General features: G+C 38.5%; 1 protein-coding gene across 7 annotated transcripts in view; it reads right to left on the bottom strand.

The window, feature by feature from the left end:
* ATP2B2 (ATPase plasma membrane Ca2+ transporting 2) overlaps positions 1–12,846 on the bottom strand; it is a 327,087-nt gene that overhangs the window by 90,149 nt on the left and 224,092 nt on the right. For all 7 annotated transcript variants that reach the window (XM_065408374.1, XM_065408373.1, XM_065408376.1 and 4 more), the window contains 2 exons: positions 1,007–1,248; positions 40–274 (listed from right to left, as the gene is read on the bottom strand). In XM_065408374.1, coding sequence (XP_065264446.1) covers positions 40–274; positions 1,007–1,248 — 477 coding nt within the window. The remainder of the gene's footprint in view (positions 1–39; positions 275–1,006; positions 1,249–12,846) is intronic.

Genomic DNA, 12,846 nt, shown 5'->3' with positions numbered 1-12,846 from the left:
AAGTATCAGATAGTAGGCACTTTAACTTCTGTGACATACCTCAGGCCTTACTGGATCTTCAATACCAACTACACAAATGCAGGTTAGGTCAGTTAAAATGTCATTTTCACTGTCCCAGTCTGGTTCTGGGTTGCTGCTGAAGTCCCGGTATGCGATGCAAATAGTTCTCAGTCCATCGCAGGCCATAGGTTCAATCACTTTCTTCACCATCTCATCCCGGTCACGGGGTCTGAAGACACGAATCTCACCTGCTGCATTAACGATTCTAGAACACCTGTAAGAAAAGGACGTGAATTGCATTTGTTTGGTTTCTGGTTTCCATTATACCTGATCATTTCATTCAACACCACACTTTTTTTTTTTGTTAGTTTTAATTTCTAGTGCACTCCACAAACAAAATCAACAGATTCATTATTCTAATGTTAGGTAAGAGAATGTACCTATGATTTTTACAATTGTTGGGCAGATATCTGACATTTCAGTTAGACTGTAATTTCCATTAGGTCCATAATTAGTGAAGAAGTTACAAACAAATTGAAAAAAATCTTGCTAATCCAAATGTGTGGTATATGTTCATATCAGCTAACAAGAGGACATTTGGATTTATATCCCTACATGATAAAAGCACATTTCAAAAGTGCATCTGTTTACAATCTAATGGGGAGGGAGGAGACGAGAGAGCAGAGAAATGCCAACTGCAGTATCCCTTGGCAGCTAATAGAAGACAGGAAAGATGACCATCGACATTGTCCATCCAGACAATTGTGCAAGACTGATTACTTTAAAAAAGGATAAAAGAATAATCACATTAAAATGTATGTTATATTCCTGCAATAAGGTTAGTACCTATTACCTGGAACTATTATTTAGTTTCCAACTTCAAACCAAGACAAGAAGGGCTTGATCCTATTCTCACTGAAGTCAGTGGCAAAATCCCCATATATTTTAGTGCTGTGGGATCACTCCAAGTCACAATAAATAAGGCAAAGAGACACAGTACACTTACTTCTTCAGAACAATTTCAGAAGCACCTTTGCTGTACATTCGGAAACTGCCATCTGGCATTTTAACGACAGTGCTCATTGACTTTCTCACGGAGTTAAACGTGTATACTTTGTAGAGTTTCTCCTCAGGGATTAGATTCCGAACAGGCTGGTAATCTTGCTTCAGTTGCAGGACAAACCCCAATAGGCCACATTCTGTCTTGTTGCCAACCTGACGAGGCAGGCCACCTTCCTTTTCTGGTGGCTGAAGGGAAGAAGGCATCAGATTTCAGCCCCTCGTTTTCTCACCTTTGACAGTATACTCTACTTTTCAAGCCCAATAAATAATGAGGCCCCAGGCTACTAGTTAAGATCTAAAAGCTTTACAGTAAAGTCATAGCTCATCCAATTTTAAAGAGCCAGTGGAAATTTTATAGAATTACAACAGACTGAAAATAATCTATTTGATAATGGAGCAACTTTTTCTTTTTAAATAACCAGTGTAATTCTCTTCCACCTTTGTACCCTCTGGCCATTCAAGATTTTATGATGGTTATGGTATGTGTAATTAAAAATAAATGCATTTTCCTCAGGGTCAATATATGTTCACAAACAGAACAACACTTTTTTTCCTTTGTATTGCTCTGAATCATGTTGCTTTGCTGTTTTTCATGGTGTGGTGGATGTTTTAAGGTAACATTCATCCACTATAATTTTGAACCTCATTTGTTTTTAAAAATAAATCTATATCTAATCAGAAGAATAAATAACCAATGGTATTTCCAGTGATCCATGAACATAATGTCTGTATCAGTAGTTAAGTACTTCTAAATATCTATGAGTTACTACAGTATTTCAGTCTGCTACTTCAGACTGTAAATGCTTTATATGGAAAAAAGGGGGTTAAGTTATGACAATTATACTAACCCAGCAACTCTAGCCATTCTTAATGGTACTACCCTTAGAAGAAAAATTTTTATTAGAAAATATTAATCCTCCCTTGCTAATGTAAAAAAAAAGAAGTACAAAATAAAAGAAAACATTAGAAACAATACGGAATATCAGCTGTAATAAAGCTAAAAAAACCAACAGTTAGGTCATTAATAATGCTCCAAAAGACTTTAGTAGTCAAGTTTATTAGCTGAAGACTATTGAGGTCTTCAATCATCTTGCACTCAGCAAAGCTATCAAGTCAAATTCAGCCTTCGCATAAGCAGACAAAACTCCAATGAAATCACTGAAGTTGGTGCATTAAATCCATAGGGACTAGAAGTGGGGGAAATCCTTTCACAATTTTGATTTGCAATGTTTTGCAATATTTGAAATAAACTTACACTTAAGCCCTGATTCAGCAAAGAATTTAAGTCATTGTCTTCAATGAGACTTATGGTTTGCTTAAGTGCTTTGCTGAATCAAAAGTCTGCTTAAGTGCTTTGCTGCATTCAGAAATATGTCCAAACTTTACTTTGTTATCGATTCTGACACCATTGTTGTTTGGAAACAGCTGTATGCTGAAGAGCATCATGGTGAATGATGAAATTGAAATCTCAGACCAACCACCCCACTTTAGATTTGAAATCCTGTATCCAGTAATGATACAAGTGGAATCACCAGGAGTAGCCATAGTATTTTTTTAATGTAATTATCCCAGAGAATCACTTAAAACAGTAATGATTGATTTACAAGACAAGGACAAGTAGATAAAGTTAGACTAGACTAGGACTAAAGCAGACTAATAGATAAGTGACCTTTACAGAAAAGCTTTCTCCAAGAGTATTTCTTTATATGCTTTAGGAAGAAATGCATCTATGGCCAAGTAAAAAAACGTTAGGCTAAAAATCTCTGTCCCAAAGATATTTCTTTTTTCAAAAATAAACAAAATTTCTAACTGAGCAAAACAGCATTCCTTCTGTCGACTGCAAGCTTCATAACTCACTTAATCTGACTGTTTCCTTTACCTTATTCAGCATCAACATAAAATGCTAACACATTGTCAAGCACAATATCAGAGTCCCACAATTTGTTCTACTGTAACATCATTATAATGTTGTTGAAAATCCCCTATGGATTCTAAAAATCACTTTTAAAAATCTACTAGTAAGAAAACCCAACAGTTAATACTTATGCATGATCCTGCAAATATTTTTGCTCATATTATGCATACAGACAGCTCTAGGCCTTCAAATTAATCAACAACACATCCTCAGCTGTGGTTACACTATCAGTAATGCAAATAATATGAACCAGAGTTAGAAGGGCAGGTGGGAAAAAAGGAATACATTAGCTGGAAAACACCGCAACTGGTCAAACAAGAAATATTATTTTTGAGCATCCAAGAGGATTTTACAATGGAGAGGAAAAAAAGCAAAACATAAACAAAATTGCTTCATTTTTAAAAATACATAGCTTTAATAAATAAAAGTTGGTAGATTTAACATTCTTGGCAAACAGTTCTTGGAAAGAGATAGAGACCACTGGTATCTCAAACCAGCATGGTAATCAGCTTTATTCTCCATCAAGAGACATCAAGGCAGACTGATTCTTACTCTGTTGCCACGGTCAGTCCTTGTTTGTGGCTTGATCTTGCTCCTGCACTGAAGCCAGTAGGAGTCTCAACACTGATGTCAATGTGAGCCGCATAGGGCCCGTGGTGACCAAACATCAGAAACCAGTGATTACATACACAGTGGTTATTTTTCAACCATGTACATGTTTTTGGTGCCATGACCAGCTAGCAAATGGATACTGAGAAAACAAACATCTATTTGCATTTTATAACATCTATAAATAAATGTAGTGTCTATATTAAGTTTTTCTCCATTCCTCACCCCCTCCTCCCAGTTCTCACTCCCCTTTAAAGTACACTTCTTAGCTGTAAAAAGCAACAGAGGGTCCTGTGGCACCTTTAAGACTAACAGAAGTATTGGGAGCATAAGCTTTCGTGGGTAAGAACCTCACTTCTTGCATCTGAAGAAGTGAGGTTCTTACCCACGAAAGCTTATGTTCCCAATACTTCTGTTAGTCTTAAAGGTGCCACAGGACCCTCTGTCGCTTTTTACAGCTTCAGACTAACACGGCTACCCCTCTGATACTTCTTAGCTGGGATCTGAAATCAGGATTGATTTTAGTTAACAGCTTGTTTTGAATGTAAATAGGTAAACAAGAAAAATATTACTGGTAGCATGAAAATGACCGCTCCTTAAGCGGAGGGGCCATTGTTTGAGTTTCCAGGGTAAGGGGTATACCTCTTTAAGAGCAGAGAGGCATGAACGCGGACTCATCCCCCAGGTGACTGGAGGAGAGGGGAGAGGATACAGGTATAAGTCAGGCAAGAGAAGCCCTCTTTCACTTGGACCAAGGGAAGCAGCAACCACCCTTGAAAGAGGTGAAATACCAGGTTTGGTCAGGATCTGCTGTGGGCACTGTGCTAGCCACTCCTTTTTCTGGCAGCTGGGAAAGAATTTATCCCTCACTGCCAGATTGGCCAAAGCGGGGGGTAGGGGGAGGGATTCGCCTTCCCCACATCAAGTTCGGAGGGCCCTTAGATAAGGTGAGCATGGAATGGGAGTTAGACTATGATGTCGCAACTCATTATGTAAGAGTGGGGTGGATGTCCAGTGCGGTACTCTGTAAGGAAGGGATACAGAGATCAGATAAATGGTTTGGTAAAGGATTTAAAGGAGGTGTTTGTTAAAGCAGCGGAAACAGGGGGGGTTCCTATGACTGGCATGGCAGGAAGCCAACACTCCCCCTCCTTTATAGCCCACCTTAATCCTCATTCAAGGGGGTGGGGATGGTAAGGTCCCAGCAGCAGGTTGGCTGGGGATCAGAATAGAAAGGGGGAGGGGGCTGACAGAAGCACCCCAGGTAGATACTGAAATGATCATGGATGTACCTGCACTGTACACTTATCTGCTGGGTATGCCCCCACATTTAATAATAAAGCTGCGGCCTCATTAAACCACATCCAGTGTCTCCTGTCCTTCATCCAGTATAGCCAGACAATGAACTATGCAGAAAGATTTTAAAATCTGCTAGCAAGTGTCCACTTTCCCCTTTAGCAGCTGCTGTCTCCACACTCTCTGCATACTATATTAAAACAAGCATATGGTGGTGAGAGTTGGCAGTAGCACTTCCTTTCCTATACTGTTTCACCACAAAATCTGTATGCCAAACTAGCCTCCTTGCAGATTGCTCTCCTCAGTTCATACCAGAAGCTGCTGGATGTTATAACTTCAAACTGTGCCCTCTGTAAGTTTATTTCCTGCTTAAATCTGCAGTTTATAATACTCAGAGCAAAATTAAAAGGAACAAAGGGACTATCTATGAATAATTAACTGGAAATACTCTGTTGATCTTTTGCATTGTATGAAAGATACTAGAAAGTCTTTTAATTATGATTTGTGCATACAAATCCATTCTTTTAGATCTCAACCTCTAGACCACATTACAAGCTATTTTGGCTACTAACAAGAATGTTTGCTTATATATTGCTTGGTAAAATCTTGCACTGGAATGGAGATGGGCGAGGTGACCTAATATGTCTGTCTGTCTAATTCTTGTAACCTTTATTATTCCATATGTACTATAATACCTTCAGTTAGTTCATTTAAGCCTTTATGTAATTTTGTTAATATTAATACTCCATGTTTAGATATTCACTTGTAAAATGTACTGATCAATTAAAAACAGTATTTTTCACCTTACCCCCCCCCCCAAAAAAATGTTTCTAGGTCAAAGTACAGCTGCATAAAAAGGCTTTTTTCTAAAGCTAGCATTGACACAGGACAGGGTTAGGATGCATGTTGTACATACCTATTCTAAGAGCTTCACAGAAATGAACTGCTACGTATTCTGCAAAGCATATCATCTTTAATCACATCAGACCACTTTACATTTCATAATTAGTGCTATCAATAGTGCCCTATCAACACACAAGACAACATTATTTTTTTAACTTATAATTTTAACAATTTTTATATAGCACTTATTGAAGGACCAGCACTATATATCATTACAAAAGATACTACCTCCCACTGAGATCATTAACCAGCTTCTGGCACCTGAGAGTATCATATATTAATCTGTTGATGGAAATACAATCCCTGTATGTACTGAATAATGAGAGTATCCTCAGTGGCAATTTCGTATACATACGGAAGTAGGCAGAGGCTAAATAACTGATTAGGTAGATATGCTACTAAGGAAGGGTTAAAGCTAAAAATGAAACTCTCTAAAGGTGACTTAAAAAATGCTTCCATCTTTTAGTTAGACTGGGGAGTTACAAAAGCTTCCAGATTCACTATAGTACTTATTAAACTTCGGTTTTCATGGCTTGCCTGGTCCAATCCTATACTGGTAGCAGTATGGCAGGGTGACATAAGCCTTTCCAGTTTAAATTTCTATGAGTTCATGCATATTACAAAGTCTTCAGTTGGATCACCAAATGCTTTTATGTACAGCTGGTTGAGCTACTCAGTTAGAATAATACTGGTTAGGAATGTATCCACTTTTTTATTATTGTTTCCAATAAACTAATTTTGCCGGTATATTCTATCTATAATGAATGCTTCTGTTAGCTCTACTTGTGATAGAAAAAAACAGGAAGACAAACAGAAGAGAAATATTAAAAAAAAAAAATCCTTTCATTTCAAATTATAGAATAATTTAAATTCTACATGTTGTGTACTGAGCCAAGGAAAAATGGCCAGGATATGCAGGTTTATTTTTTATTTTTTTATTTAAATCTAAATGCACAGAATTTAAAGATAACTTGGGAGAAACAATGCTGTTCAGATGATGTGTTATTTTTTCATTCCCAATATTGTACAGAAGGAGAGCAATTTCAGACAACTGAATGAATCTATAGCATTGCCAAATCTGGAGATGTTCCATCTTGCTGCATAATTTGGTTTAGTGTTATAAAATTCTCTGCAATGGAAGTCATCTAAAAAAAGATAAAATAGTCACACACTAGATTTAAAATCAAAGCGATCAACTTGTCTTAGAGAAATACTCTGGTGTGCCCGTTTATTTCAGTAAAGTAAAGATGACAAAAGAATTAGCATTTCCTTTCTAAAACCTTATTTACAAGACATTTCAGCCAGGGTGGAAAATAGGGTGAAAGTAGTCAAATTCTACTCATGCATAACTCTCTAAAGGCCAAAATTTTATAGCTTAATTTTATTAACAACCTAATAAGGAGCCATAGATTATCAGATATGTAATTACGTAATGCACATTTTTCGTTTTGTGGAAGTTGCAATAAAGAGAAGGCAAATTAAAATGCTCAGGTACCTATTTACCCAAAAGTCCAGAACAGCCCTAGGTAAGCAAAGTGCACATATTTGATCAGCATCCTTGAAAAATTTCAGCTCTCTCTTTTTAGGTAAAAAAACAACAACAAAAAACTAAGAAAAACAAGGTGCCATTACAGATAACAAGGGTCAGTCCCACATGCTAAAGTACCTTAAAAAAAAAAAAAAAAAAAAAAAAAAACTTCTACAGGAAGGTGTCAGTGCTGCATCTCCAGAATAAAGGCAACCCCTTGCTTGTCCCTGCCCCATCCCCCAGCATGACCTCTCATGCACAGTGCGTGTCAGGTAACAACACATGGAGCACACATGAACCAATGGCATCCTTCATGCATAAGGCTACGTTTTAGTCACGGGTATTTTTTGTAAAAGTCATGGACCAGTCACAGGCAGTAAACAAAAATTCATGGCCCATGACCAGTCCATGACTTTTGCTATGTACACCTAACTAAAACTTGGGCCAAAGGGCTGCACAGCTCGGGAGCCCTGCTGATGCTGGCGGGTGTGTGTGATGGCGCATGGCCCGGGACCTCTGCTGGTGCTGGGGGAGGGAGGTTGGTGGGGCTGGCAGGCTCACTACCTGGCTGCAACTGGCATGTCCCTGCAGCTCCAAGGTGGAGGGGCAGCCAGGGGGGCTCCGTGTGCTGCCCCCGCCACATGCGCTGGCTCCGCAGCTCCCATTGGCCAATGGGAGCTGTGGGGGTAGTGCCTGCAGGTGTGGGCAGCGCATGGAGCCTCCTGGCCCATCTGCCAAGGAGCTGCAGGGACATGTCAGTGGGAGCCGGAGAGCCTCCCCTCCCCCAGATAAGCACTGCCTCACACCCCACGTCCCTGCCCCAGCCCTGAGCCCCCTCCCACACACCCAAACTGCTGCTGCTGGCTGCTACAGAAGTCACGGAATCCGTGACTTCCGTGATCTCAATTACAGACATTTAGCCTTATTCATGCATGATACTGGAGAAAACCTCATCTGGTTTTATATCAGTACCAGACAGGGGACAAGAGGAATATCCAGCTTAAAACCAAATGAATGGCCTGCCTATTCTACAATGGCTTGTTTGAGGAATAAGCATCAGTATTCTCTGTTTCTTGGGACAGATTCTGATCTCAGTTACCCCGGGTGTAGATCTAAAGTAACTTCATTGATTTAACTTTTAACGGAGATGTCCCTGGTCTTTCAGGAGTTTTTGGCATTGTACAGTTTAAAAAAGGATAATAAACTGCCTCTGGGTTTTGTACTCACAGCAAAAAGGTAACCAGTCAAAATACACGTAATACTCACTCTTAATAAAGCTGTTGCTTTATACCTCAGAAATAATAGTTTACAATTCTCACAAGATTATTGACTAACCATCTAAACTGAAATAATCTTACCACCATAACATAAAAAACTTGTTGTGGAAATTCAGTTCAATTGAAGTCCTAAAAGCCATCTTGAAATGGGAACATCATAAGGGATTGAAAAAAGAGCAGTTAACGTCTCAGAGCTGGTTTCATAATCATCTTCCTATTAGAACTAATAGACTAGCTGAATTTCCCTTATATAATATTTGATCTCATTTGTTGGATTGAAAGCCAACGCTGCACTTAGAAACACTGCCAATCTTTAAGAGTTTAAAGATTTTTCAGCATTTATGCACAGTGCTAAAGAGACTCCTTTAAGTGTTCCGACTCACTTCTATTATATCCACTACCCAGGGTGGTGCACTTTATCTTCTTTGGTCTTCGGGAAGATTTTAAATTTTTGAAACACTAAACTGAAGTAAAACCCTCCTTTTATTTCCTCTCAAAGTCTAGTCAGCTTTAACAACACTGCCCAGCTCTTTCCTTGAAGATGGGCAAACTTCAAACCTGAATATCGAAATTTCCTCCTTTTTCTGCATAAAACATAACTCTGACTCCTAGGACTATGCATCCAAGGTTCTAACATCTGTTTCATATGTACACAACAGCAATTGGTATCAAGTACTGGCGCTAAACTTTTTCTGGGAACCCTGTGACAAAGAAGAATGAATATCTTCTATAATTTGGTAACAATGGGCTAGTCATCAGTTTTCTAAGCCACTGAAATATGGTTTTCACTAGTCACTTCATATGCCAGTGTGCATTGTGGGCAAGAGGCATGTGCTCTTTAAAATGAGAAAAGTTTATTTTTATATATTATACACTCTCTCTCTCTTTCTCTCTCTCTCTCTCTCACACACACACACACACACACACACACGCCTTGGCAGAGAACTCACTCTTCCTACCCAATTTCCCCACAGCTCAATATCTTCTCTGGCTCTAAAACCCCTCCTACTGCTCTGGCTCATAACCCCTCCCACCCCGATTCTCCCTAGGCTTACACCACCAATAGAACCCCCCCACACAGAAAACCTCTCCCTCTCCTTCTCCCCCCAGCAGCCCAACTCAGAAAATCCCCATATCTGGAGGATAAAGGTTCTGAGCCTGGTAACGTCATGGGCTTGGAAGGGGATTTTAGAATTTAGAAGGGAGTTGGGTTGAGAGACACAGTGGCTGGATGGATTGACAGCAGTGTGATAGTGAACTGGTGATCAAGGGGGTCAGTGTGGGATTGTGGTATGGAGCACTGTAAGAAAGAGAGAGGAAGAGACAAGTGGCCATAACTGGGAGACTAAAAGGTGGCACAGAGAAAAATAGCTAATAAAAAGGAGATTCTTCAACCTTGCCCTTACCTGAGGGCATGTCCCAGGGGACAGGGAATATTAAGCAATCCCTTTTCTTCCCTCTCCCCCCATCAATCTCTTCCGTCCTCCATGAAAACGCTAACATCCCTCCAAGCCACTTTTTCACTTTGAAAAATCTGCAGGGAATCAGGCACTTGCAGTTCCTACCACTTGTTTTGGGAACTGATCACCACTGTTCTAACTCAGCACAGAAAACACAAGACCATGAACTGAATCCTGAATATCACACACTAATTGGTTAGAGACATGCCAACTGATAAGCATACAGATCTGTTACCATGTAAGATGTGTTCCTATTTTCCTTGTTATAAATAGTTCTGACACACTGTATCTGTGTGATCATTTAGAGCAATCAGTGCCAGGTCACTGAAGGGGAGCTGCAACGGGCTTGATCTGAACCCAAACCTAAATCAAAAGTTCTTGCCTATGTATTTATAATTACATCATGGGAAGTCCCTGGAGCAATAGTGTTTGTTTGCAGCTGCCAAATTACGTAAGTTAAAAATAAACAAAACAATTTTTTTTAATTAACCAATATTGTTTTTAAGGTCAGAGGCTGAAAAGAAGAAATTACAAAGAGAAGCATTTTCTTTTAATATCACATTGCATGTTGAACAAATGATTATTGCACACATTTTTGACGTACTGTTATTTAGCTTTCGTTTTGAGGAGTCTTATTTCTCTTTTGGGGGGGGAAGTATTAGTATCATACCACAACAATCTGGTGATGGCAATGATCTACATATAAAGCATTAAAACTAGGGCTTGAATTGGGCCAAGTTGTGCTGGTTGGAAACCCCGATAGGTTGTCTTTTTTTAAAAATAAGCTCCCATCGTATACTCCAGAATCTCAGATTAAATTTAAAACAGTAAATCTCCATACCCTTGAAAATGTGAACTAAATATAATCAATGCAGTGAAGTCTGCCTAAGTTTGCAGACAACCTCAAATAATAGCTGTCAGAAATGTGAACTACATCATTTCCCGCCATACAGGAATTAAATCTGACACTGAATGATGCATATTTAAAGGTCAACATTGTCAACTATTTAAGTTCTGAGTAATCTAAAAACAGGCTCACCAATACCATCCTTCAGAAATATTAATGAACTGTGATGGGCTGTCCTTTCATTGAAGATTCTATTGTACAGCCCACTGCCTATTATATATTGAACACATACAAGCAATCTCACATTATTTTGGGCTGCATGTTAAATTGAAATTGGGGGCTCAAAGTTTAAAGGCGTAAACAACTTTGTCTATACTGTATTTTATATTTTGCCAACAAAAGTAATTAGCAGCCCGTGGAATTTAGGGTAGAAATGCTGATTTATTTCATAACTGTTTAAATATCAAATAAGCTCAACTTTATTGTCCAACTGATAACAGCATCACCTTCTCTAATGTTCAAATTACAACATTCGGTAGAATAAAATAAGATGCAAAACACTAACAATAGTTCAAGCAAATGTAGTTATTTAGGCAGACTCGCAACTGACACAGTTAAATCAATCTCTTCAGTTAGATTTCTATTTAAAGTCAGGCTTGCTACTTCATATTAGATCATTAATATTTTTCAATCCTTTGAAAACATTTCTGCAAATTATGTAATAGTGTTTCTAAATTTTAATGCAATCTTACTGTGTTCTGTGATTTCATTACCATGATTTATGATATATATATATTATATGGATTGACCATATCTAAAAATGTACATAATTAAGCATCCATTGTCTCATCAAAAATGGAAGTGCAATCATCATACAAAAAATGGCCAGTTGTAGTTATATAATGTAGCAGTGTGACATTTCCTATCAGCATGGTAAAGTCGAGAGAGCAGCAGTGATGTGGCTCAGTGAACATGGCCTCACACTTATTTCAACCCACATAGTAGCAACAAGAGAGAAAATGATATGGAAGTCAGAACTATCCAAAAATCCCAGAAGAATAATGGTTACGAAAGATGATGAAATCGTGCATAAAGAACAGACTGAAGAGCTGGTGGAGCTCTACTCCTTGCCTGCTGTACTGTTAAATTTTTAATAAATGCACCACCTTTAATTTTAACAGCAAATAACTAAATCATCAGTTTAGTGTTAAAGACCAGTTTATGTGTGATGGCTTTCAATCATTTAATTATATGGTCAGAAACTCTACAGCAGCACTGAAAGCTGTTTTTCCTTTTTTCCTATTAAGATAAAAGACTGGTATGTCATTATTCTGGTGAGAATTTTCCCAAAGCACAAAAAGCATAGATTAGACATAAGGTATCTGATTAACACGAAACACCACACACGTTGTCCCAATAAATTTTCTCATATATGCAAAATGCAGACTTAAAAACTATGTGCAGTGTTTATATGAGCACGCTTTTCTTTTTTTAAACTATATTTATGTATGAAAAGAATAAATAGCCCCGCAACTAGAGCTATTTCCTATTTCAGCCAACTCCACAACTAGGAAGATAATAAATGAAGAGGTTATGGGTTTCAGTGGTAGCTGTGTTAGTCTGTATCAGCAAAAAAAACGAGGAGTCCTTCTGGCACCTTAGAGACTAACACTTATCTGGGCATAAGCTTTCGTGGGCTAGAACCCACTTCATCAGATCCATTGGGACGGCAGACTTGCAGGCTGTTTAGATGTTACTTTAAGGGGCTTCTGAATAAACTGTAGACAATATATAGAGCAACTCAACCAGAAAAGCTAAATTTCATAACCAGAATCTACTCTGGACATGAATCTAAGGAGGTTATCAGTAGGGAGCTCAATGATGATTTTCCATAAAGCAGGTTTGAGTTCTTACATATGAACATATCCCTTATACAAGACAGAAACTGT

The sequence above is a fragment of the Emys orbicularis genome, chromosome 7 (assembly GCF_028017835.1).
Source record: "Emys orbicularis isolate rEmyOrb1 chromosome 7, rEmyOrb1.hap1, whole genome shotgun sequence".
Taxonomy (NCBI): Eukaryota; Metazoa; Chordata; order Testudines; family Emydidae; genus Emys; species Emys orbicularis.
This window is presented reverse-complemented; position numbering and strand designations above follow the sequence as displayed.